Source organism: Auxenochlorella protothecoides, assembly GCF_000733215.1.
Source record: "Auxenochlorella protothecoides strain 0710 unplaced genomic scaffold scaffold99, whole genome shotgun sequence".
Taxonomy (NCBI): Eukaryota; Viridiplantae; Chlorophyta; class Trebouxiophyceae; order Chlorellales; family Chlorellaceae; genus Auxenochlorella; species Auxenochlorella protothecoides.
In genome coordinates this window covers 121,055-144,459 of record NW_011934403.1, presented here as the reverse complement: position 1 = coordinate 144,459, position 23,405 = coordinate 121,055, and the positions used below count along the sequence as shown (strand labels likewise).

Sequence of the window (23,405 nt, the reverse complement as noted above, 5' to 3'; positions counted from 1 at the left end):
CAGCGCGGCCGACACGCGCGCCGCTGCGGCCGCCGCCAGCGCGGGCCCGCCGGCCGCTGCGGCCTTGAGCTCCTCATGCACGCGCGCAACGAGGCGCTGGAGGTCGGCCTGCGCGGGGGGCGGCGCGACTGCCCGCCCGGCAGCGCGGCCGCCACCGCCTCGCCCAAGCGCGCGGCCGCGCCGGCGAGGTAGGCCCTCGCGCGCTCGGGCCGCGCAGTCCAGCAGCCGCGCCACGGCGCCGGGCGGCGGCGAGGCCGGCGCGTCGCGCGCGCGTGTGTCACGCGCCACCGCCGCCGCGGTTTCCTCCAGCAGCGCCGCCAGGCGCGGGTAGGACCCCGTCAGCGCGTCGCGCAGGGCGCCCGCCGCCGTACGTGACGGCGCGGCGCTGGCGGCCGCCGCCTCGAACCGCGCCGCCAGCGCCGGCAGCGCGCCCTCCCAGAAGTCGCGCACGGGCGAAGGGCCAAAATCGGGGGCCTCAGATTTGGTGGTGCTGGAGCCGGCTGCCTCCTCATTTGGCTCGCCCCGCCCCTGCCCCCCCTCCACCCGCCCCGCCGCCCCATCCCCTTCCCTGGGCGTCCCCTCCCCCCGCAGCGCCTCGGCGAAGAGGAGCCCGCTGGCAGCGTCCCGCTTGCGCGCCAGCACGCGCTCCAGGTGCCAGGCGGCCACCGCCTCGGAGCGCAGCATGCCCAGCGCGGCGGCCAGGCCCTCCCACGGGCCCTCGCCGCCGGGGTCGGCGGGGCCCGCGCCCGGCGCGGCGCCGCCCTGGCGCGCGGGCGCGCGGCGAGGGTCCAAGCACGCCGTGCTGGCTGCGTCCACGCGCGCCAGGCTGGCGGCCAGGTGCGCGCGCAGCGCGCCGGACAGGCCGCCCAGGTTGAAGAAGACCTGCAGCGCCGAGCCGACGTCCGCCTGGCTCAGGCTGGACAGTCCCTCCCGCAGCGCAGTCTGGCGGCAGGCAGAGGGAGGGAGTGGGGGTGAGAGGGTCAGCTCTTGGGGCTGGGTGGTCAGAAGGAAGGCTGGGCAGACCAATGCGCAATCAGAGCCCACCGGCAATGGGCGCAGGGTTCAAGGGATTCAGCATTCCCGGGGGCAGCGCATGCCACGCAGGCCCCCACAGCCCAGGCGCCAGACCTGTGCTTGCCGGACGACGTTTTCGCGGGTGGAAAGGAGGAAGACGGCGTCGGCGCTGATCACATCCACCCCTCGCATGTCCCGGCTGGTGCTGTCGTCGAGGGACTGGATCTGGGCTAAGATCCTGGCTACCGATGCAGCCTCCAGCAGGCCTGGGGGGGGCAGCGAAAAATGGGAGTGGGTGGGGGAAAGCCATCTCAGCATAACCCGTACCGACCCTTGTGCGTGAACCAAATGTGCATAGGATGACTTTGAGGCCGACCCTGGCAGGTCCTGCCCAAGCAGAGCAGAGTCCCTGATGCCAGCACAGCCCAATTCCGACCGGACCAATTGCTGCCCGCCAGTGTCCCATCACCCAATCATCAAGCACCTTGCCCGTTGGCGACACTGGCTCGGAGCTGGGACACGAGCTTGAGCCTGTAGGTCACGTGCTGCAGCAGGTCGATGGTGGACTGCAGGCCCCGCGCCTGGTGAGTGAGTGCCCGGACCCTCGCGGCGGGGCCGGCGACATCGGCTCGCACGCGAGAGGCGAGGCTGCGCAGAGCTGCAATGGAAAGGGATGTGCGGTCCAGATCTGCCTCCACGCTGCCCAGGGACCCCGCAGAGGCCAGGAGGGAGTCCTGGTGGGTGTTCAGGTGCTCTCGGATGCCTGCCTCCAGCCTGTCTATGCCCTCCCGCAGCTCCCGCATGTGAGCCGGGGCGGATCCACCGCCGGACACGATGGCTTGGCTCGCGAAGGTGGCAGCATCGAAGTCATCGGCCAAGAAGGGGGTGAAGACGGGGTCGTCCAGCACGGACCCCGCCTCAGCGAGCGCCAGGGAGTTTTTGGCCCCCTTCCCCATCACAAACGACGCTGCATCTCAAGGACGACGTGGTGGAAGAGTAGGCTTGCTGTTAATCGATCGCGATCAATCCCGTTGAAGGTCCGTGATCACCGGGGCGGGATGGCGCGCGCGGAGGAGGCAGGGGTGGGGCTGGATCATTTCACTATTCCTGTCCTGGCACCGCACCCAACACACACAGCGTTCATTTTTGGGATGTAGTACTGCAAGCTTACTTTGCAGTTTGTTACACGACCCACAACCAAGAGTTCTAGTGGTAGAAGACAAATGGCTCTTGTGTCCTTTCCCGCAAGAGCTGCTCGGGATCCACCCTGGGCGGCAAGTGACTCCCTCGTCCATGCACAAAGCTAGTACCAAAGACCTGCCAAGGGGTCGGGGTGGGATGAATACCGTGACCGTCATGTACCTTGGATGTAAGACAGCTGATCCATGCCAGGGTTTGATTTCACTTGTCCGTGATCCCTGCATGGATACAGAGTGTGCACCCCCGCACATACCGCATAGATTGCTCCGAAAGCTACCAGGCCAATAAGTAGGAATGGAGTGAAGGCAAGAGTGAATGATATGCCCAGGTTCAACAGCTCAGAAGCGCGCTTGGGAAGTCCCTGCGCTTTGCACAAGGGAGTGTGGACCAGTAGATTGCTCAGGCACAGAAATGTTGCACAATCATGCAAGTCCGCCCGACAATGCCATGCCCACGAGCCTTGCTCCTTACCGACAAGCCCTCGGAGTTCAGGTCTCGTGACTTCTGCAACTGGGGAGGAATGTCGTACTCTGTCCGGCGTGGAGGCTCCATGGGCCCGCTAGGAGGCTGGCGCAATCTTGGGGGTCTTACGCTGGGACCTAGAGCTTCTCTACTTTTCCGCCTCTCGAGCTCTTTCTTGAACAGCGACTCCACGGAGTCTTCATCTGCAGGGGGTGTTGCACACGTCCTCCGCACCACCCAATAATGCCGCAGAGAAGTATGAGTCGAGCACATGGCATACTCGCTCTTACCGGACGATGAACTGCATGGGACATTATATCTCCTCACAGGATGTCTGCGGCGCGCATAACCTCCCGGCGCATGGTTGTTGACCGGTTTGCATGGCGTGAACAGAGCTGTACACCTGCACACCAGCATCCGAGAGGCCTCGCGTCGTCTCCTGGCGTTTGTTTAATCAAGAGAGGAACCAATGATAGTCCCGAGTGAGCATCGCACAGCCATCACTCATTCCATGGCCATGTATGCGATGAATCGACCGTGAGCTCCTCCATGTGAAGTGGAAACAGGGACCAGAGCAGCCATGATTTCGTTGGCCTGACACGAGGATACATTTCAGGCTCGTTCACAGGAAGTTGGGCCAACAACTCCAAAAAAGTCAGCATTCTCTTCCCATTCCGACGAATCAGAAGATAATTCGTTAGCCTATCCAACTATAATGTTGGGATGGCCCAAGTTATCTCGGGAAGAGTTCACATTCTGAAGCAACTTCCAAACTTCTGCCAGCCTGTGCCTCAATTGATGCACCTGCTTCGGCCTTCCGTTTGTTACAATGCATTATGAGGATGCGTAAGCTGGAGACATACAATCCTGGCACAGTTTCACTTTTGCACACCTGAGATGAGGTGGTGCACCAAAATTGTGTTACAGTCCTTTCTGGCAATCCACGTTACACCCACCCCTCCGGCCTGCCTCAAGCCGGCAGACTCACTCCTTGGCCCGGTTAGGCGCCGCCCAGACGCACACTGGGCAGGCCTGGGGGTTGTGGGCCCGAGCCGAGCAGTGCTGCCGGCCAAACCAGATGAGCTGGAGGTGAAGCTTGTTCCACAACTCCTCCCGGAACACGGCCTTTAGATCGGCCTCCGTTTGCTCCACACTTTTCCCCGAGGACAGACCCCAGCGCTCCGCCAGGCGATGGATGTGCGTATCCACTGGGAAGGCCGGCACGCTGCGCTGGCAAAGGGGGGGGCATGGCTCTCGTTTGCGGCGCTTGATGGTGAGATGTTGGTGCAGGGGAACTAGTCTTGGCGGCAAACACAGCCGGCTATTGGTTCTGGCCATGGTAGCTGGCCCACCAGCCCCACTGCTGTCAAGGCCCTCCTCCAACTAAACCCACCCCACCAAACGTGCCAGGCTCACCCAAAGCAGTGTGACATGATGACGGAGGCCGTCTTGTGGCCCACCCCTGGCAGGGCCTCCAGCTCAGCGTAGCTGGATGGGACCTGGCCGCCATGCAGCGCGACCAGCATCTGTGGGAGGAAGAAAGAAAAGGAAGGTAGAGTTCAGGGCGGATTCACAGCTCAACCGAGTCCAATGAGCGGGTCTGCTTCTGCAAGGATGCACCAGAGGATGTTGGGAAACCAATATCCCTATAAGTGTACACCTTGGCTTATTGCTTTCGTAGTGAATAGCCTCACCCTCGCTAATCACCCCACCCAAACAACCACCCACTTTGCTCATGCCCTTGAGGTGCTTGGCCTTGGTGGCGGAGAGGCCGAGAGGCTGGATGATGGCGGTGACCTCTGCCAGGTCAGCATCTGCCATGGCCGAGGAGGTGGCGGCGAGCTTGAAGAGGGCAGGTGTGACCGTGTTGACCTTGACATCCGTCGTCTGATGGGTGCACGGTGGGTGAATTCTGTAAATGTGCATTTGTAATGCGTTTGGACTTTTTACCCAGCAGCCATCTGCTTGCGGGTGGCTGTAAACGCCTTCCCCCTACCTGGGCGGAAAGGATGACGGCAACGAGTAGCTGGAAGGGCGATGCACTATCCAGGGGCACCTTGGGATTCAGGTACAGGCCGTTGAGCTGCGATGCAATGCGTGAAGCCTTGTTGCGTATGGACAAAATGTCCTTCTGGACAAAACCGGATGGGTCAAGCGCCGCCTTGCTCCGCTTCTTCTTTGAGGCAGGGCTACCAGTTTTCTGCTGGGGCGGCTCGACCTGGGCAACTACCACATGTGCCGTGCTTTTCAGGGATCTGGCCTCGATCCCCTGCGGACCCCTTCCTGATTGCCTCCCTTGCAGAGGAGGGGCAGGCTTGATCTGATTGGCAATAGGGTCGGCTGAGAGAAGAGCGACAGCAGCGGCCCGTGTGCGTCGCATGGAGACAAAGAATGGGATGGTAGTGGCTTTGATGCAGCCTGAGATACGACTGAGATTGAATACTCGCATCCGCCGGCGCCTCACCCCTTGCTAGAGGGGTTGATAATTAAGGGCCGGAATGGTTGAAGAGTCATATTGCCATCCCTACTGCGGTGGTGAGAGAATGTACACCATGGTTAGTACTGGTCTTACACTTGATCGAGCAGTGTACATTCGATATCATACCTTGCTCCCAGCTCAGGGGGCGCAGCTTGCACCTGAGTGGCCGGGGCTCGAAATGCGAATATGGCGGGAACAAGGCTTTCTTCCTGTAGACCCTGTTCTCTAGGCCGGTGCTGCGGCGTCTCGGTACAAGGCACGGCGGGCCCACCAGGCCATCCCTCTCTCGGTTCGGCCCGGGGCACTGTCACCATGGGTGCCTACAAGGTGCGGAGCGTGGGATGTGGCTTTGGGTGGATAGGAGGTCCGCCGGCGCGGGGAGCCATCCCGGGCGGAGGTCTGAGGGGCCCTCTCCTCCTCCCCATTTTCCCTCGCAGTACATTGAGGAGCTTTGGAAGAAGAAGCAGTCCGATGTGCTGCGCTTCTTGCTGCGCGTCCGCTGCTGGGAGTACCGCCAGCTCCCGAGCATCGTGCGCCTGACGGGACCTACCCGGCCCGACAAGGCACGCCGCATGGGCTACAAGGCCAAGCAGGGATACGTCGTCTACCGCGTGCGCGTGCGCCGTGGTGGCCGCAAGAAGCCCGTCCCCAAGGTGCGCGCCTGGAACATGCTCGGCCCTGGTGCCCTCCTTCTGGGGTCCGGAGGGTTGGCTGGGTCTCGAACCCGACCTGGGGATTGGACCCTCCTGAGCACATGCTCGGAGCCATGTGCGTGGGGATCGTATAGTCATCTTGAGCATGTTTGGGATGAATGGCGATTGATGAGTGCACCCTCGTGAAATGCACCTCCCCTCCCCCATGCCTCCGCTGCAGGGAATCGTGTACGGCAAGCCCGTGAACCAGGGTATCACCCAGCTGAAGCCCACCCGCAACCTGGCCAACCTGGCCGAGGAGCGTGTCGGCCGCAAGTGCGGTGGACTGCGCGTGCTGAACTCCTACTGGGTGAACCAGGACGCAGTCTACAAGTACTTTGAGGTCATCCTGGTGGACCCCTTCCACAAGGCCATCCGCAACGTGAGCTGAGGCTTTGTCAAGAAGGCCGGGAAGGGAGGCACTGCAGACTGGGCAGCCGCTGGACAAGAGCCATTTGGCTTCCATTGCACATGGATCGAATTTGAATGGGAGGAGGTCCTGGTAGCCCTTCCCAGACCCATGCAAGTGGCCGGCTCATGTTCAGTGCGCAGTACACTTCTCATGCTCCCACAATCCAATTTTCCATTCTCATCACCTCCACATGCGCCCCATGTCACCCTGAACACTGCACCACCATGCTGCAGGATGCCCGCATCAACTGGATCGCCAACCCCGTCCACAAGCACCGCGAGCTGCGCGGCCTGACCAGCGCTGGCAAGAAGTACCGCGGCCTGACCGGCAAGGGGCACCTGCACACCAAGAACAGGCCCAGTCGGCGCGCCGTCTGGAAAAAGAACAACCGTGTGTCTCTGCGGAGGTACCGCTGATCGCCCATGGGCAGTCTCTGAGTCGTGGCGGCTGGGGAGTGAGTGGGAGACCATCACCTTGTGTGTCTTCCTGCTGCTGCACACCCTTTGTAAGGACGCGTGCCTTGCAGCGATGTTGAGGGGACGGCGACGTGGTGGGAAAGCCAGCATGCACAGCATGCCAGGGCGCAAAAACATGCTTGAGAGGCAGATGTGATCAAGTGTCGGAGCAACCTGACCCATTTGTGGGAGACAGGAGCAAGATGGATGAATAAGAGCAACGCCAGCGTAATCATTGCTACCGGAATATCCGGCAGTGTGGAGACTTGCTCGTGTTCGTGGTACACACCGGTGCCGGGATGCCGTGGGGCCGCAGTGCCGATCTGGCGACATTCAAGCGCCAGGCCAGCTGCCAGCTACACGCAGGGTCCGTAAGGTTCTTATAGGAGTATCTTGCATGGATGAGTGGCATCAGGGCGTGCTCAGAGCTGCCTGAGCCAACATCGGATCCCCTCCTTCCGACACCTCCAGGTTGGCAGGGCTACGAGATGCCGCGAGCTTTCATCGCTGCATAGCGTACTTTGTGTACGACCACCGCATCCTGGTAAAATTCTGTCATGTGTTGGGTATGAGTGTTATTACAAGGAAGGGCCCATGCCATGTTTCACGCGCACCTCACAGCTCAATCACCCTCCCCCCCATGCAGACCAGGACCATACAATGCACGGTCCTGAACGGCGTCGTCTTCCTGGGCAGGTCTGTGCATGTGTATTCTCATCTGTGACTTTGTTTGGCCTGGCATTGGAAGTACTGCTCCGCACCGGTCTGTGTGCCTTGCTGTCTCAGTCAGGCACAAGATTCTCCTTGCCGGCAAGCTCGACGCCATCCGACATGAATCCTCACTGCATCGCAACCCCCTGCAAACTCGTCGACCCTCTCACAGGAAGACCACGATCCCCTCCGCTTTCCGCCCCGCAGCGTCCTCCTGGTCCGCCACGGGCTGCAGCCGCTGCTGGCGACCACCCTGTCTGCCCTGCTGGGCCAGGGCCCCGGCTCCGCGGCCACCTCGCTGCTCATGGGGGCATACGGCGCGCTGTGGGTGCTGCCCGCCCACGTCGTGAGCCTGCTGATCAACACGCTGTGGTACGCTGAGCTGGCGGAGCTCACCATTGCCGCGGGCCAGCGCCAGGCCCTGGTGCGGCGGGCCGAGAGGCTGGGCGAGGGCCTGAGCGCGCGGCGCTCGCCCATCAAGGTCCGAGGGTTGGTGGGGGGGTGGGGATGGGAGGCGGCGGGGGACATGCTGTATCACGCGGCCAGCCAGGGGTTGCAGTGACCACGCGATGGTAGCAAGGGGATGCCGAGCCCATTGGGCAAACACTGTGATGCCCAGCCGATGCCCCTTTCCCCCATGGTCGCACCCATGCAGGCCAGGATCCCCGACCCCATGACCCTCATCTCCGAATCGGTGTACCGCATCCTCCTCCTCTGCTCCATCTCCCTGCAAACCTTTGTGCTGGATCTCCTTCCCGTCATAGGTGTGTGGCATGGTGTGTGGGAGGGAACTAGTGGGAGCCATCCTTTGCCAATTTGACCTGCCGAGGCCTCCTACAGATCTGTTGTGGAGATGTTGCATCTCTGTGTGTGTACATTGGAGGGCCCAAGAAGAGCTGGAATGCACCCTGCCCTTCTTTCCATCATGGTGGGCGCCCAGCCGGGCAAGCTCTCAACCGGATCCTCATGCCCTCCTCACTCCCCAGGGCGGGCGACCAGCGCGGCCCTGATGGCCTGGCTCTACGCCCTCTACTCATTCGACTACAAGTGGGCGGCTCATGGCATCCCGCTCATCACCCGCGTTTCTTTCTTCGAGACGCACTGGGCCTACTTTGCAGGTGCCCAGGTGTCAGGGTGGCATGTGTCCTTGACCTCTGATGCACTGCATTCCAATCAGGTAGGCCCATGGCAGTCTTGCACCCCCCTCCCTCCTCCCTTGGGCGCAGGGTTTGGCCTGCTCCCCATCCTGCCGGTCCTGCTGACCAGCTTCTTCATAGGTTCCGCCGTCGTGGGTGTGGCCTTCCCCCTCTTCATCATCTTGGCTGCGGATGCCAACCCCAAAGCGCGGCAAGCGGAGGGTGAGTTGGTGCACTGTATCTTCGCGTCTGGGAGCGGAGGGAGGTCGAGCAGCTGGCAGCAATTCGAATGCCCTCGTCCAGCAATGCCTGTCGTCTCGCAGGTATGCCACCTGAGAACACCATTCCCTTGCCCGCTCCCTTCGATCATGCCGCAGTCCAGCAAGCACATGGCCCGGCGCAGCTCAGCCCACTACGTGTGTTTGCCCCCGCCAGCTGGATGACAAATGCAGCGCTGCGGTCGGTCGGAGGCGGCATGCGCGCCGCGACACGGATGCTGAGTCGGCGATGGACGCCGCGGCGGGCAGAGCATGGCGAAAGTCGGCGTCCGGCGCCGACCAGGGAACCTGCAGGCTGATGATGCTGGGTAGTGTTATGATCAGTTTGGTTCCAGTGGCATGAAGGGCATGTGCCAATGCTCAATGAAGGCTCTGCAAGTCTGGAAACAGAGTCGCTGTGTATCCTTAAACCATGAGCATAGTGGTCAGGGTGGATCGTGCACCCATGCGGGGAGTGCAGCGTGTGTCACTGGGATCCAGGGCTGCGCCATCACTCCACCTTCTCAGCGCCACATCTGAAGCACACCACCCTCGAGGCAAAGTTGTGGGCTTGGCACTTGGCACAGTTCCAGTCTCCATGCCGGAACGGCTTTGAGCTGCAGTTGGGGGGAGGGGGGATGAAGCCAGGTACGTATGCAACACGTGGAGATCGCGGCTTGAAGTGCACATGTGGCGGGGCAGCGTGATCTGATTCGAGCATTGGCGCGTACATGGTGCAAACATCAACCTGGCTCGTTACTTGTGGGAGGATGCAGGGCTCTCAGCACCCCCATGCCCCTCCACACATCCCAGCCCAGGCCCATGCCCACCCTCACCCCACCCACCCGGAGGCCCCAGGAGCACCGCCGCCAAACCCAGGAGCGCCGCCCGACATCCCGCCGGCGGCGGGGGCGGCCTCCGGAGCCCCAGGCACGCGGTAGCAGGTGTCGTGCGGCTGGTACTCAAAGGCCTCGTAGCGCATGGGGTATCCGCCGTCCTTGATGGGGCCCCGGCCCCAGGCCGCCGCATCGCCGTAGCCGCCGGGGATCGAGGGGGGCGGGACGTGGACGTACACAGATTCCGCGCCGGGGGGAGGAAACGCGGCCCCGGGCATGCCCGCCATGCCGGGGTCAAAGGGCGGGTACATGCCCGGGTCCTGCGGGTAGCGTGGGTCGAACCTGGGGCCCGGCGGCGGCCCGCGCTGGCCCAGGCGGTCGGCGCCGCAGCGAAAGCAGGTGTCGCGGGAGGCGAAGCAGTGGGAGTGGCAAGCCATGCACGTCCAGTCGCCAGGCTTCCAGGTGTGGGTGTGGCCGCCGCCGCCGAATCCACCACCCCTGCAACGCAAGGTGCATTGAGCGCAGAGTTGAATCGGAGGAATGGGAAGAGAACGAGTGGAGGAATGGGAGAGCAGCAAAGCAGAGAATTCATCCCCCTCTCGAGTCTCAGGAGCCGGGAGCAACATCGGCAGCCCCGCCATGTACTCAGCCAGAAACAAGCCCCTGGAGCGCACCCGTAGCGACCTCCAAAGTCGCCTCCATGGTGACTGTGCGAGCCTGGGCCATCTCTCCTGTCGTAGCCCGGGCCAGGAGATCCAGCTCGGGGACTGCCCTGGCGAGGCTCAGGCACCGTCATACCCCGGGGAAGTTGGGGCGGAGCCTCGGCTTGTGGACCAGTGGACCTTTGGAGACAGTTTAGGAGCAGTGTTGTGGCACGGTGTGTTCGTTACGTCGCACACGTGAAGAAGCCCACCGTGTACGGCGATGGTAGATGCCAGGCTGGTGATGACCGTCCTGCCACCAAGGCGCCCAACCAGACGAAATACGACATAAAATCGGCATTCAGAATATGGACCCAAGGGATACTCACTGTTCAGGCTCATGAGGAGGTGTGTCTCCCAAGGAAGGCGCCATCGTGACAGCAGTCACAGGAGACGGTGCCCTCCTGATATGTTGCAGTGGTCGCAGCTACCCAGCAATGCACTTTATAATCGGAAGAGATCGGACTTAGGAATTTCAAATATGGACTTATCGGAGATAGTGATATGTACCGTCCTTGAGGCAGTCCCGCTGAAATTTCTGATCTCGGCGATAATCCCCATTTCGTAGGCCTATTCGCCTGCCCACCCAGGCGAGGCTGTGCTTCAGCGGGAATACGGATCTATACTCCATCCAAGCATTGCATTGGCGCCGGGATGTCGAATCCCCTCCTGAATTGAATCCTTCCATGCGCGGTGTCTGAGCGCCATGGTGCACCCTGTCTTGGCTCTGACGCTGGCAGCGCTCTTTGTTCGTCCATGTGCATCACTCGACAATGGCTTGGCACTCAAACCCGCCATGGGTTTCAACACATGGAGCTCTTTTGCCCTGCGCGGTGAGGCCTGAGGGGGGGGGCCTTGTCAAATTTCGAGTACTGGAGCATCCCTCCCTGGCACCATGAGAGTGGACCGCAGCCCAAGTTCACCAGATCCTTGTTGCCCCTCCCCTCCAGTGAACGAGGAGGACGTGAGACAAACAGCAGACCTGCTGGTCTCCCTAGGCTTGAAAGACATGGGATACACATACCTTGTCCTTGACGGTGGGCGAAGGGTAGGGGTCTGGCCGAGGTTTGGGCAGTCCAGCGCCTGCTAGCAAATGCTCGATGCTCTACTGCCATGCCTCGGCAAACCTCCCAAACTCACACCAAATGCTTGCCATCCCTCCCTTCCTCCCCTCACCCACCCCATCCAGATGGCTGGTCGGAGCATGAGCGCACCCCGGATGGGGACCTGGTGGCCGACTATTCGCGCTTTCCGGGGGGCATGGCAGCCCTGGCGGGACACATCCACGCCCGCAACCTGAGCTTCGGCATGTACGCCGACTCCGGCACCTCCACCTGCGGCGGCTACCCCGGCTCCCGCGGCTTCGAGGCCCGGGACGCCGCCGCGTTTGCGGGTTGGGGCGCAGACTACCTCAAGTACGACAACTGCTACCCCAAGGAGGGGGACTCGGTGCGCGCGAGGTACGGCGCCATGCGCGACGCGCTCAACGCCACGGGTCGCCCCATACTCTTCAGCCTGTGCGAGTGGGGGGTGGAGGAGCCCTGGCTCTGGGGCCGCGCCGTTGGCAACTCCTGGCGCACCACCGGCGACTCCTCCGCCTCCTGGCTCAGCCTGGTCAACAACCTGGACAACAGCGTGGGCCTGGCGCGGTATGCTGGGCCGGGGGCATGGAACGACCCAGACATGCTCCAGGTCTCAGAGAACGGGAGGGGGGAAAGGGGGGGATTGCCAAGGGTAATACTATTACTTGCTTGCGGTCCAAAAGGTGTCAAAGTGGTGATTGTGGGGGGGCCCAGAGTGGACGTGCCTCTGAGAGGCTCTGAGGTGCAGCTTCAAGTGGTGGACCACAGCAAAACACAGCCTCCAGTTGGGCACAAGATGAGGAGGCCCTTCCCCCTCTCCAAACTTGGGAGTCGGGCTGCACTCAAGGCTCTGACGCTGCTTGCCCGCCAGCTATATGCAGCTGCTGCAGGGCGGAATTCGCCTTGCATAAACAAGCGATGCAGGGCACCTGGCAAGCAATGCCAACCCATGCTCCTGACTCACCCTCTCAACAGGTGGGCAACCCAGGGCTGACCCTGGGGGAACAGCGCGCCAACTTAGCGCTCTGGTCCCTGCTCAAGTCGCCCCTGATGATCAGCACCAGGCTGCAGGAGCTGAGCAACGCGTCTGCCGCCATCCTCATGGCCGCTGAGGTGGTGGCCATCAATCAGGATGACCTTGGCGTGGCAGGGGACCTCATCTGGAAGCAGGCAAGGGGGGAGGACCTGGCAGGGCAGCCAGGAACTGGAGAGGAAAGGGGGGGATGGAAGCCTGCCCATCCAGTCCTTGGATTTGGACCTGAGTGATGCTGGGGATGCCTGTACAGACCGTGGTGGTGAGCCCATCTACCCTCCAACCCCCCCCCTTCAGGGGTCCAAGGAGATCTACGCCGGGCCGCTCGCGGGCGGGGATCGGGCCGTGGTGTTCTTCAACCGTGCCGAACATGACGAGGGGGCGGCAGGGGCCCGTTTCACACGTAAGCCGCCCTGCATGCTGTGGGCAGGAGTCTTGATTGTTTTACCATGCTACCCAGCTGCTGCCTCTGCCCGTTCCCTTCTGAATCGCTGTGCCAGAGGGCAGCTCACAGGGGCGCAGTTGTTCACCTGCCGCTGTACAGCCCGGCTCAGATGCCGCCCTCTCTTCCCTCCAAATTCTTGCAGTGCGCACAGAGCAGGTCGGGTACCAGGAAGACACCGCGGTGCGCGTGCGCGACCTTTATGCACGGCGCGACATCGGCACCTTCCGCGGCAGGTTCTCCGCGCGGGTGCCGCCGCACGACGTGCTTGTGCTGAGGCTGACGCCGGAGGCGGCGCCGATTTTGGAGTGGGAGGGCGGCCGGTGGCCCCGAGATGATGGGTGGAGGCCGTGGACCGGGCAAGCCATCTACGCTGAGCACGAGGAGGACCTGGAGAACATCCCCAGGCGCAAGACGGAAGGGGATGATGATGCGCTGGAAGACGCCGCAGTTGCGATTTGAGGGTTCGGACTTTTGCCCAGACAGCAGAATTGTAATGCAGGCGTTGCCAGAAATTCTGGGCGAATCTCTGATGTTGATGGCGTCTTTGGCGACGCAATGCGTTCTGGATATGTGAGGCCAACATGGAATAATCACCCTGCGCGAGGAAGCACAGCAGTATCATCGTCTTGCTCTGCCGCAGACTTCCAATCTCCAGCGCAAGGCAGTTCTCGGTGCCAAGCGAATTCGTCCAGGCAGGAACATGCTCTGAAATACCGGGCATTGCCCTCCAAGGAGTCGATCACGCATCCATCGGTGCTAATGAACTGTGAGGGTCTGTGCCAGTCACAGACTTCGTTGAGGACTCAATGCCTGTCATGGTGTGAAAATCATTGAGCGGGCTGTGAATGCCACGTTCAAGTGAAAGGACGCACCTGTGTTTTTCGGTGAAGATTCATCCATATGGATGCCCACCAAGAGCACCCAAGACCACGTGATTCCTACCCCCCGCATGGCAGGCTTCGTAGGTTACAGGGGCACATGCCCAGGTCGCCCACGACAGCTACAAAAGGACAACCAGGAGGCTTGCAAATTGGCTGTCGCCAAACATAGTCTTGCCGCTGCCGGGGAGGTTTGGTCAAGCCGGGGACATGTCCAGATGGCGGAGGTCGGCAACCGTATTCACCCGCGTAACCAGCACAATTTGCAGATATATACAGTTATGACCAAGCAACCTTACACACATGAAGTCAGAGCTGAACTTCCTGACGGCTGAGAACCCCTTCAGAGTAACCTCTCCAGAGGAGTGGGCAGCCGCCCGGGCCGCCCGGACTGCGTCCAGGCAACACAGGCGTCCATTGTACGACCCCCCTGAGAATGCACTGCATGGAGTTCCAGTGCCATCACGTCGCCCTGCTCCGGCCGAGCGAGTGCCTGATGGCCGCGCATCCAATTCACGACGTCGCTCAGGGCGGGGCAAGCCTCTGGACCGTGCCGCCAATGCCATACGCGACATGGTGCAGAGAAGGCGGGAGATGTTCTTGGTGCGAAGCCAGGTGGCGCAGCTTCAGGAGGAACTGGACAGGCTCCGATCCCATGCCGCTCAGAGAGCCAACGCCGTGCTGGTGGGCTCGGGGCCTGCAAGAGCGCCTACGCGTCAATGTGCTTTTAGCCCATGAGCCAGGGCACAGGGCGCGCTGCGGGGAGTGTGGTTCTGTGATGCGGTGGTTGAGGCGAGTTCCTACCGCGCAGGGTCACTCAATCTCCACCCACATCCCCAATCCCCTGTGCAGGCAGCCGAGGAGGCCTTGGAGGCAGACTCCAGGAGATTTGCGCAGCACCTGCAGGAGGACGCCGCGGCGACAAAGGCAGCCCTGGCCGCCGTGGCTGAGGCGAGCGACAGGCACCAGGTACTGGGATAGGGCACCTTGCTGGAGGGAGGGCTGTTCTTGTTTGTAAAGCTGTGGTGCTCCATGGGCTGCCGTGCCCTCACGACTCTTGTCATCCAAGCCGGCTGAGATGGCCGTGTCATCCTGGAATCGGCAGGTGGCCGCAGCGGAGGCTGGCAGGCTGGAGCACCTGACCCAGGATGCCAGGGCAGGCCTGGAGCGCCTCCAGGAAAGGCTGGCGGAGGCCAACAGGCATGGCGGGGGGGGGTGGCGAGGACGATCACCACCTGCACACACAGTGCTCCTTCAGGCGGAGGCCATGACTCTGCACCCCTGGATCACAGCAGGTTGGGATTGCGATATGCACCAGCGCTGTCCTCACTTCCTTGTGTGTTCCTTGCAAGGCGCACACCACTCCAACCTTTAATCCCAAGGCTGGTCCTCTCACAGCCTGCCTTCCCCCTCCCTCGACGTCCCCTATTCCGTCATCAGGAGCCAGGCGTTTCTGGACGCCACGACCCCGTCGACCCACTTTGCGGCGTTCGCCGCGCGCCAAGCCGCAGAGCGCGCACGCCGCGAGGCTGCCTGGGCCTCAGAGTGTGAGGCCGTTGAGAAAGCGCGGCAACATGCCCGGCACGAGTTGCAGCTTGCAGAGCAAGCCGTCGCCGGCGCCTTCACCCACCAGGAGTACACAGCGGGGCTGGCGGCGCTGCGCGCCGCGCGGGCGGCCACGGAGGCGGCGGGGGCAGCGCGGCCGCCGCCAGCTCCCGATCACGCTGACCTGGACGGGGAGCAGGCGCCGATGGTTCACACGGCGCCCGAGCAGCTTCTGGCCCTGCTGCGCGATGGCCAGCGGCGCGGCCTCCAGGCGGCGTCGGGGGCCGCCGCGGCCGCGACGGCCCTGCATGCCGCCCGACGGGACGCGGAGGAGGAAGGGCGCGAGGACCTGCGCACGACCGCCGCGCTGGCCGAGCGTCTGGCCTGGGCGGAACGCTGCCTGGCGGAGGCGGAGCTGAGGGAGGCAGAGCTCGCGCGGGCGGTGCTGGCGCTGGACGCGCCGAGGGCAGGGGCCGAGGGAATGGAGGCTGCTGCCGTGCCCTGGGCCCTGCAGGATGCCCTGCGTCTGTGCGGGTTGGGCGAGGCTCCCGGCGGCGCCTGCGCGCTGGACCTCCTCCAGCAGATCGAGGTGCTTGGCTGATTTCGGGGGAGAGTCCTGTGGTTTCGTAGAGCGATATCCAGGGGCGAATTTTGGGCGTCGGCAGGCCAGGATGCAACGGGGCATGTTTCTACCTGCCGGGGGGGCTGCACTACTGGTCCATGCTGGCTCCAATCTCAAGAGCCACTCGCGCCTGTGGGGGCCGATGAGCTGGGGAGCACCTGGGCGCTGCCACCCACCAGAGACTCTGCACGCCACGCGAGCAGGGGAGCCTGGACGCTGTGATCCTTGCGGTGGATGCGGGTCCGGGGGCTGAAGCAGCCGGGGTCGCTGAGCTGCGTGCCGCAAGGGCCAGGCGTCTTAGGGAGAGGCGCGAAAAGGCGGCAGCTGCGGCTGCGGAGCATGTGAGTTGACGATAGCTGGACCGAACATGAAAACCATGATGGGTCTGTGATGGGAATTTGTCTGCTATCAACGCCAACTGCTTGCTTTACATGGAGTCAAGCTGCCGGCGCCAACTCAGGGGTCGGACCAGGGACTGCCTCAAGCTTGGGACAGGAGGTTCCAGACATCCAACCATGTCCCACATCTGCCCATGCACGCAGGAGGCTCGGCTGGCCAGGGTGATGGAGAGGGCCACCCGCCCCGTCGCAGTGCGGGTCGGCAAGCCAGTGATGTTCCGCAGTGGGGTCCCCTGGGAAGGTGGGCCGCAGCGTGACAGCGCCAGCGGCAACGCTGCTGAACCTGCTATGTGACGCCGCCCACGGGTCATCGCCGCTCCTGGCGACCGGAAATGAGGGCGCTGGCTCGCCATCCGCCTTCCCATGCACCTCCGTGGTCGCCTTTGCTATGTGAATAATTCCCAGCTGCCTTGTTGCATCCTCACACGTAATCACGCCAGCGGTGGCCGCACTTTATGCAATTGAAGAAGAGGGTCATGCCCTCCTCCGTGGATGCCGAGAAGAACACCGCCTCGTTATTAGCGCATGCCGGGCAGCGGACGTCCTTGGTGCGCGGCAGGGTCGGATCGGAGCGCACGTCCTGCAGACGGTGGCGGAAGGGAGGGTGTGACAGGATTGTTGGGAACGATTATTAGCAACGCGCAGGATTGTAGGATCCACCATGGGGAAGCCTCCAGAATTAGAGCAGGGGGGCCACACTCATCCTACCACGGGCACTCCCGGGACCAAGACCCCCAACACGGAAGACACTGACCTGGAGCACCACCAGCTTCTCCTTGGAGGTGTGCTGCACCTCATTGCGGAAGACACACCACTCGCTGGGGTCTGCAGCCTCGACATATGGACAACTCCGACAGTGATATACGAGTCGTTTGTTGGCTCTATCCTCCTTGGGGTACAGAAGGTCGTTACTTTCGGGACAGAATCTTAGTTTGGGGCCCGACATCTATGTGTGCAAAGCGCAGCTCGTGAAAGTGCGAGGGTGTGGTGATGGACGTGACCAGGAGCGTGCACGGAGGAAGTGTTGGCAAGGGAACGACGGTGCACCTTCTTGATACCACTAAGTTCGTGATAGAATTAACTTCCGGCTCGCAAATGCCAGTGCGATTTTTGGATTTGTGGAATGTGTTGGAGATCGATGCGAAAGCCTCCCGAGGGGCCCGTCGCTTGCTGCGCGTGCGGGGCAGGAGGATGTCCTTGGAAGCTTGGGGTGCCGTGCCCACAGAAAGACACAGCTCCCGATACCCCGTTTGTGATTCCTGGTGTATTCATTTGCCAAGAGCACCTCAAAATTGCCCCACAGATCGCGCGAGCCCGCCCGCCGGGGCTTTGCCAAGTCTGGAAGGGGCGGCTTTCGTAGGCTGCCGCTCGCCTCTCGCTGCTTCCCTTCACCCGCTGCTACCACCAGCTTACTGCGCACAGAGGAGTGGGAGCCGAGGGTGTTCTGTGCCATCGACCCCGCGCCACATCGACATGGCAGCCACTGGTGTGATATCGCTGTGCTCATACTCATGTTCTTGCATGGCAGGGCATCACTGACGGAGTGACAGGCATGTGAGAGTTTCATAACATACGGGCCCCCGGGCTGCGCTTTCGCCAGGTACAGCCAACTCACAAGCTGTGGTGCTGGGGTCCGATGGAGTTATCCAGGATGGCCCAAAGAAGCTGAGCCTGGTCGTGGCGGATGCTCTCAAGCGGTGGTATGCGGAGACTGAGAAGGAGGCTCTTCGCGGAGACCTGGTGCGAGATTGCGTGTGGGTCATGGAGTACTCAACTCAAAGTTGATCTAGTGGGAGTGGATGCAAGGGCCCTTGCCCAATGTCTCAATACCCTCGATTTGACGGCCCCTGTACTTCCCCATGCATTCCAGAAATCGGCAGCCCTGCTGGGACAGATGCTGAACGAGGGGTACGGCTGCAAGGCGAACCCAGAGCGCGGGCGGGAGTGGATTGAGAAGGCACGGCGGAGGGGGTACCGCATGCACCGCGTCTACTGTGAGATCTGATGTCTAAGAGGGAACCAGATTCCCATGCCTGTCATTCACCACGCACTCCACCCCCCCATGCGTACATTGCGCGTCCTTTTCCGCACTTTATGCTGCACTTCCTGGTATTATCCTGTAGGCACGGCGAGGGTTTGCAGAGGTGGGCCTCGTCCTGGTGTGATAAAGAGGCAATTTGTCGTGGGATTACGGTGCAAACAAGCTTTACTCGTAATGAATGCGCTGGCGCTAGTACAGGCGTGGCCTGTTGGAACCTATGAAATCCCCTCGAACCCGCTGCCCCTTTCGTGCCGAAGCCAGCATCGCCTCGCTTGAAAGTGCCGAGTAAGTCACGCGTTGGCAAAACTCGCCGGGGGGGGCTCCATGAAATATACATCCAAGAAGTGTTGACTATTTTCAAAATAAATTACAGCTTCTGAGTATCCTCGTGCATGTCCTTGTGGCCTGAAGGCTAGCCGCCGGGATGTGCGTTCGCGGCCTCGAGGACGCCCAGGAGGCTTGCCTTGCGACGCAGACACCAGACGTGATTGTGCAGTTTCAATCCCAGACGCACGCCTACAGATGCGTGCTGCTGCACCAGAGTGGAGCCTTCTTCCCCGAGGGCTGTGGAGTGGAGGTGCGCACTGCTGCTCTATGTGCACCTCGGTGGGATGCACATACGATGGGACTGGAGGGGCATGCATCGCTTCGATAAATTCTGCACATCGACCAGTGTATTACAACTTACATCAAACTGTCCTGAGACCAACACCTCGTGCCTGTTCCCTGGTGGCCCACAGGCTGAGGAAGTTGGGCCCCGAACAGACCATGCCGGCCCCTGCCTGGTCCTGCTCAAGGGTGTGACCCTCCCCAGGGCCGACTTTGAGGCCTGGCTCCGAGACTCAGTGATGGAGTGGGCCGTCATGCGCGTCTACTGGATAAAGCAGCGGTGTGCTGACCGACAGGTCAGCTGCAAGGGGCAAGGCTTTCGGTTGGTGATATTTCTGCAGGGCCCGAATGTAGGCCATGCACTTTTGTGACAAGTGTCTTCATTGTGACAGGGTTCCTGCTCATTTTGTCTAGCATACAAGCACCACTGGGCAGACAACCATTCTCATGCAATGCATGTGAGGCAGCGGCACCCCCCCCTTTCATCCTTGCAGGAGTTGGTCCGTCAGCTCTTGGCTCAAGGTCCCCCTGATGGAGCCCTCCGCCTCCACTGCTTTCCCCATAAGCTTGAGCCGTGGCTGGGAGTGAGTGCCTAATCTAGGGGGGCTCAAGGGACAGAGTTTGACACAGCCAGTGCGCCTTGCTCTGTCTCATGCCACGCCCAGGGCATTGGGCAACAGGCTGCGGCCATCCTTACGCCCAGTGAACTAGGCCACCTTGTAGCTCCACTCCTCTCAACACATCAGGATCCCACTTCCTACACTGTCCCGCAGGACGCCTTGCCCCTGGACTGGGTGCTGCAGCCTGCCGCCTTCACCCACGTGCTGGACGTAGTGGAGACGGCCGCAGGCGTCGCGTACTCCATGAGCCCCTGCCCCCGCCTCTTCCGCACCACTGCCTGGACCCGGCCGCGACTGGAGGGCCCGCTGTGCAAGGCTACGTCCAAGCTGGCGGAGGCCCTCGCCTGGGTCAAGCACGCACCTCGCGGGGGGGTCGCCATAGACCTCGGTGAGCGCTGCCATGCGGCGAGCCCAGGGGTGTGCCAGGCTGCAATCTGGTTCTCCTGCAGACACTGCCTGCACCCAACACTGTTATGCGACCGTTCTACCCCAGGTGTATCTAGAGAATACCGTCTGATACGAGTCCACCTTCCCTTCTATGCCGTGTAGGGGCGTCCCCGGGCGGCTGGTCCACCCTGCTCGCCTCCTCCATGCACCACGTGATCTCCATCGACCCCGCCGACATGGCCCCGGAGGCCCTGGCCCTGCCCAACCTGACGCACATTAAGAGCAGGGTGGAGACGGCCCTGCCCCAGATAGAGGCCGCCCTGGCCGCGGCGGGGGCGGGCGGGGGCGCAGACCTCCTGGTCTCAGACATGAACAAGCACCCCAGCGCCATGATCGGAATGGTGGAGCCCCTGCTGGCGTACCTCAAGCCGGGGGGGCACCTCCTGCTGACCCTCAAATTCTTCTCCCGGTCGAGGGACAAGGCCTGGGACCCCACCAACTGCCCCCAGCTGGCTGGCTTCAGAGGGGTGCAGGTGGTCTGGCTGCTGGCAAACACCGCGCATGAACGCACCTGCGTGGCTATCAAGTGCTGAAGCACATGTTGCACACAAATTTGCCTGCGTGGCCTGCGTGGACTCTTGATCTGGACGTCTGTTGCGGGACGTCCGAGGGGATCTAGCCAGTGGGCACCACAGCCCTGACCTGAGGCCGGGACTGGTCTTCCATTGTGGGTCCGAAAACACGTAATTCAAATTCGGTGTCCTTGTGGCGTGGGAATGCCGCCTTGGCCTCACCCACTGGGTTTCCCGTACACATGGTTCTCGGAGGAGGGCCCCGCCCAGGCCCCCATGTCCATGAGATTTGGCCACCTGGCCTAGTATGGTGGTCGACGCGGTGGAATGGACATGAACTTTGGGGAGCCATGATGGACCCTCACTCCCCACCCTACTACTCCACATCTGGTGGTGAACATACTCTTCATCTTGTTGTGGAAGCCGGGGGCTTCAGCTTCCCTCAGGGCTCCCCAGGGACCCCGTGCAAGTTCGGGACGCCCTCATACTCCCTGCCCTCAGGCGGGGCGTCATCACCTTCCCGAAACTCTTCTGCGCCCAATTTTGGCGTGTTCATAGGGGGACCTCGCCAGTTGCCGCTCATGTCGGGGCCGGCACAGCCCCTGCCGGTGGACGATGCCGGCCTGCCCGAGGAAGTGCGGGAGATCGTGGCCAAGGCCCGGAGTTCCTGGCTGAAGAACAGCGAGGTGTTTCAAATCTTGCAACATGCCACCAGCGGCCTCCTGCCGCTCTCCACCTCGCCGCCGGAGCTGCCACCGGGTGAGTGGGGTTCCCTGCCTGCCCCCCATGCCATGGCAGCCACCTGTGGCCTGCAACCTCAGTGTCAACCCCCTTTGCCAAACCCCATCAGGTGGGACTCTGTTCCTCATCGACCGTAGCAGCTGCCGCACCTTCCGCAAGGACCAGCACCAGTGGCGCAAGAAACCAGGTGCGGCGAGGGGATGTGGGGCGCGGTGCACACGCAAGCCACAGGCTGGCCGAGCTGTGTTTACACCACGCAGGAACATATGGGGTTGTTCAGTTGCGTGCAGGTCAGGGGCACGTCTCATCGGATCTGGGATTGGCGCGGGGTCCCACACCAGCCTGCTCGTCAGGGGCTGGCTTCCTTTGGCCCAGGAACTGCACGGGGCACCCGCCCCCCCTTCTCATCTCCCCCTTCACCAGCGTTTTCCCCCCACTTCCTGCACCCAGACAACAAGACAGTTCGTGAGACGCACGAGAAACTCAAGGTGGGCACCACGGAGCGACTGAACTGCTACTACGCCCACGCGGACCAGCAGGACCAGCTGCAGCGGCGCTGCTATTGGCTGCTGGAGCAGCAGTATGAGTACGCGGTGCTGGTGCACTATCTGAACGCGCCCTCCACGCGTACCCAGCGCAGCGTCGGCGGCGGCCTGCCCGCGCCCGACGCCGCGGGCGCCGGCGACGCACCTGCACCCCAGCGCCCCCAGCGCGCCAACCGCGGCCAGAACAGCCGGTATGCGCACCTGGGCTTCGACCAGGGCAGCGGCAGCCTGGGCGCGGACGGCACGCCCCGCGCCTCCACCACCACCGGCAGCGACCTGGACTATGAGCCCGCCGCATCGGGCGGCTACGACGTCGACGACGACGCGCCGAACGGCGGCATCCCCGGCAGCGCGCGGCACGCCCCGGGCAGCGTCGCCTGGCTGGCAGCGCAGCACCGCCCGGCCTCGCCGCCCGGCACCGCCAGCCGGCTCCCCCGCTTCCCCTCTGACGTCAGCTTTGGGCTGGGCCTGATGCCCGAGCCCAGCAGCGCGGCGGGGGCCAGCCTGGCCGCCGGCGTGCGCCGCGATGCGGGGAGCGTCCAGGGCTCGCTGCCGCCCAGTCTGGCGGAGCAGTGGGCGGAGCACTCCCGGCGCGGCGGCGCCGCGCCGCCGCTGGAAGAGCTGGTGGGCCATGCGGGCGGCCTGCTCCGCGCCCAGCGCCTCCACTCCTCCCAGCAGCAGCAGGGGCAGGGGGTGCCGGGGGCCTTCTCGCCGCGCGGCGAGGCGGCCCAGGTCGCCTGGCCTGCGCCCGGCGCCACCTTTGACGACCTGCTGAGTCAGCACTACGCCGCCGCGCTGCAGCGCGCGCAGCGCGCCGACCCAGACTGGGAGGGCGAGGAGGGCGAGGGCGGCGCCCGCGCCGGCGCCGCCCAGCCCTCGGCTGGCCTGCTCATGATCTCGCGCGGTCTGGCGGGGCAGGGCACGGGGTCCTTCACCTCCCCGCCGCGCGGCCTGCACCCGCAGGTGTCCTTCACCGCCAGCGAGGCGGACCTGGCGCGCTCCCTCTTCCCCCAGCTGTCCTTGGGCCTGGAGGGCGTGGAGGGCAGCGGCGCCAGCGTGACCGGCCCCGGCGGTGGCGGCGTCGGCGTCCAGCCCTCCACCGGCTCCTTCACCGCCGCCAACGGCGGCGGCCTGGACGGCTTCCTGGCCTCGCCCCAGCGCCTGCACTCGCGCCGCACCTCCTCCGGTGTGGCGCGGCTGATGGACACCTGGCACGCCGCGGCCGGGTTCGAGCACCCCCTGCGCGAGCACCTGGACGTCGCGCTGGGCGCCGGCAGCGGCGACGAGCTGGCGGGCGTCGAGGCGCGGCGCGGCGCGCCCGGGTCCCCTGCCTCGCGGCACACCGCGGCTGCGGGCATCGCTTTCCTGGGCGGCGTGGGCGCGGGCGGCGGCGGCGGCTTCGTCAGCTCGCCCAAGCCCTTCTCTGGCGCCGCGGGCGCCGCCACGCCCGAGGCCATCGCCGCCTCGGCGCACACGCTGGAGCCCAGTCCGGCGACGGGTGCGGCAGCGACGTCGGCGCCTTCCCCCCCACC

General features: G+C 63.2%; 11 protein-coding genes across 11 annotated transcripts in view; 7 read left to right on the top strand and 4 right to left on the bottom strand.

The window, feature by feature from the left end:
• The window catches only part of F751_6997 (Conserved oligomeric Golgi complex subunit 5), a gene marked incomplete at both ends in the record, with an annotated part of 4,322 nt that extends 2,352 nt beyond the window's left edge, over positions 1 to 1,970 (bottom strand). The window contains 3 exons of the mRNA XM_011402941.1: positions 282 to 942; positions 1,129 to 1,280; positions 1,499 to 1,970. Coding sequence (XP_011401243.1) covers positions 282 to 942; positions 1,129 to 1,280; positions 1,499 to 1,970 — 1,285 coding nt within the window. The remainder of the gene's footprint in view (positions 1 to 281; positions 943 to 1,128; positions 1,281 to 1,498) is intronic.
• A 1,690-nt stretch (positions 1,971 to 3,660) lies between these two features.
• On the bottom strand, positions 3,661 to 4,602 carry F751_6996 (Endonuclease III; the record flags this gene model as incomplete). Its single annotated transcript, XM_011402940.1, has 3 exons — positions 3,661 to 3,901; positions 4,093 to 4,202; positions 4,405 to 4,602. The coding sequence occupies 3 exons, from the start codon at positions 4,600 to 4,602 to the stop codon at positions 3,661 to 3,663; spliced, it is 549 nt and encodes a 182-aa protein (XP_011401242.1).
• Positions 4,603 to 5,467: 865 nt separating this feature from the next.
• Positions 5,468 to 8,897, top strand: F751_6995 (60S ribosomal protein L15; the record flags this gene model as incomplete). Its single annotated transcript, XM_011402939.1, has 10 exons — positions 5,468 to 5,482; positions 5,593 to 5,808; positions 6,029 to 6,229; positions 6,493 to 6,665; positions 7,366 to 7,410; positions 7,633 to 7,906; positions 8,081 to 8,189; positions 8,412 to 8,543; positions 8,652 to 8,787; positions 8,885 to 8,897. The coding sequence occupies 10 exons, from the start codon at positions 5,468 to 5,470 to the stop codon at positions 8,895 to 8,897; spliced, it is 1,314 nt and encodes a 437-aa protein (XP_011401241.1).
• Positions 8,898 to 9,329: 432 nt separating this feature from the next.
• F751_6994 (Asparagine-rich protein) lies at positions 9,330 to 9,965 on the bottom strand (the record flags this gene model as incomplete). Its single annotated transcript, XM_011402938.1, has 2 exons — positions 9,330 to 9,435; positions 9,781 to 9,965. 2 exons carry the CDS (start codon positions 9,963 to 9,965, stop codon positions 9,330 to 9,332), a joined length of 291 nt encoding a protein of 96 aa, XP_011401240.1.
• Positions 9,966 to 11,151: 1,186 nt separating this feature from the next.
• Positions 11,152 to 13,374, top strand: F751_6993 (Alpha-galactosidase; the record flags this gene model as incomplete). Its single annotated transcript, XM_011402937.1, has 6 exons — positions 11,152 to 11,188; positions 11,306 to 11,392; positions 11,545 to 12,047; positions 12,413 to 12,580; positions 12,768 to 12,873; positions 13,058 to 13,374. 6 exons carry the CDS (start codon positions 11,152 to 11,154, stop codon positions 13,372 to 13,374), a joined length of 1,218 nt encoding a protein of 405 aa, XP_011401239.1.
• Positions 13,375 to 14,229: 855 nt separating this feature from the next.
• On the top strand, positions 14,230 to 14,811 carry F751_6992 (hypothetical protein; the record flags this gene model as incomplete). Its single annotated transcript, XM_011402936.1, has 1 exon — positions 14,230 to 14,811. One exon carries the CDS (start codon positions 14,230 to 14,232, stop codon positions 14,809 to 14,811), a length of 582 nt encoding a protein of 193 aa, XP_011401238.1.
• A 60-nt stretch (positions 14,812 to 14,871) lies between these two features.
• F751_6991 (hypothetical protein) lies at positions 14,872 to 15,939 on the top strand (the record flags this gene model as incomplete). Its single annotated transcript, XM_011402935.1, has 2 exons — positions 14,872 to 15,008; positions 15,234 to 15,939. 2 exons carry the CDS (start codon positions 14,872 to 14,874, stop codon positions 15,937 to 15,939), a joined length of 843 nt encoding a protein of 280 aa, XP_011401237.1.
• Positions 15,940 to 16,779: 840 nt separating this feature from the next.
• On the bottom strand, positions 16,780 to 17,304 carry F751_6990 (DNA-directed RNA polymerase II subunit RPB9; the record flags this gene model as incomplete). Its single annotated transcript, XM_011402934.1, has 2 exons — positions 16,780 to 16,938; positions 17,113 to 17,304. The coding sequence occupies 2 exons, from the start codon at positions 17,302 to 17,304 to the stop codon at positions 16,780 to 16,782; spliced, it is 351 nt and encodes a 116-aa protein (XP_011401236.1).
• Positions 17,305 to 17,831: 527 nt separating this feature from the next.
• Positions 17,832 to 18,363, top strand: F751_6989 (hypothetical protein; the record flags this gene model as incomplete). The annotated part of the gene is made up of 3 exons (XM_011402933.1): positions 17,832 to 17,844; positions 17,959 to 18,098; positions 18,229 to 18,363. 3 exons carry the CDS (start codon positions 17,832 to 17,834, stop codon positions 18,361 to 18,363), a joined length of 288 nt encoding a protein of 95 aa, XP_011401235.1.
• A 460-nt stretch (positions 18,364 to 18,823) lies between these two features.
• F751_6988 (Uncharacterized protein) lies at positions 18,824 to 20,608 on the top strand (the record flags this gene model as incomplete). Its single annotated transcript, XM_011402932.1, has 4 exons — positions 18,824 to 18,976; positions 19,140 to 19,304; positions 19,782 to 20,016; positions 20,178 to 20,608. The coding sequence occupies 4 exons, from the start codon at positions 18,824 to 18,826 to the stop codon at positions 20,606 to 20,608; spliced, it is 984 nt and encodes a 327-aa protein (XP_011401234.1).
• Positions 20,609 to 21,168: 560 nt separating this feature from the next.
• Positions 21,169 to 23,405, top strand: part of F751_6987 (Triacylglycerol lipase SDP1) — a gene marked incomplete at both ends in the record, with an annotated part of 7,459 nt that continues 5,222 nt past the window's right edge. The window contains 3 exons of the mRNA XM_011402931.1: positions 21,169 to 21,346; positions 21,438 to 21,515; positions 21,752 to 23,169. Of these exons, the coding sequence (XP_011401233.1) occupies positions 21,169 to 21,346; positions 21,438 to 21,515; positions 21,752 to 23,169 (1,674 nt within the window). The remainder of the gene's footprint in view (positions 21,347 to 21,437; positions 21,516 to 21,751; positions 23,170 to 23,405) is intronic.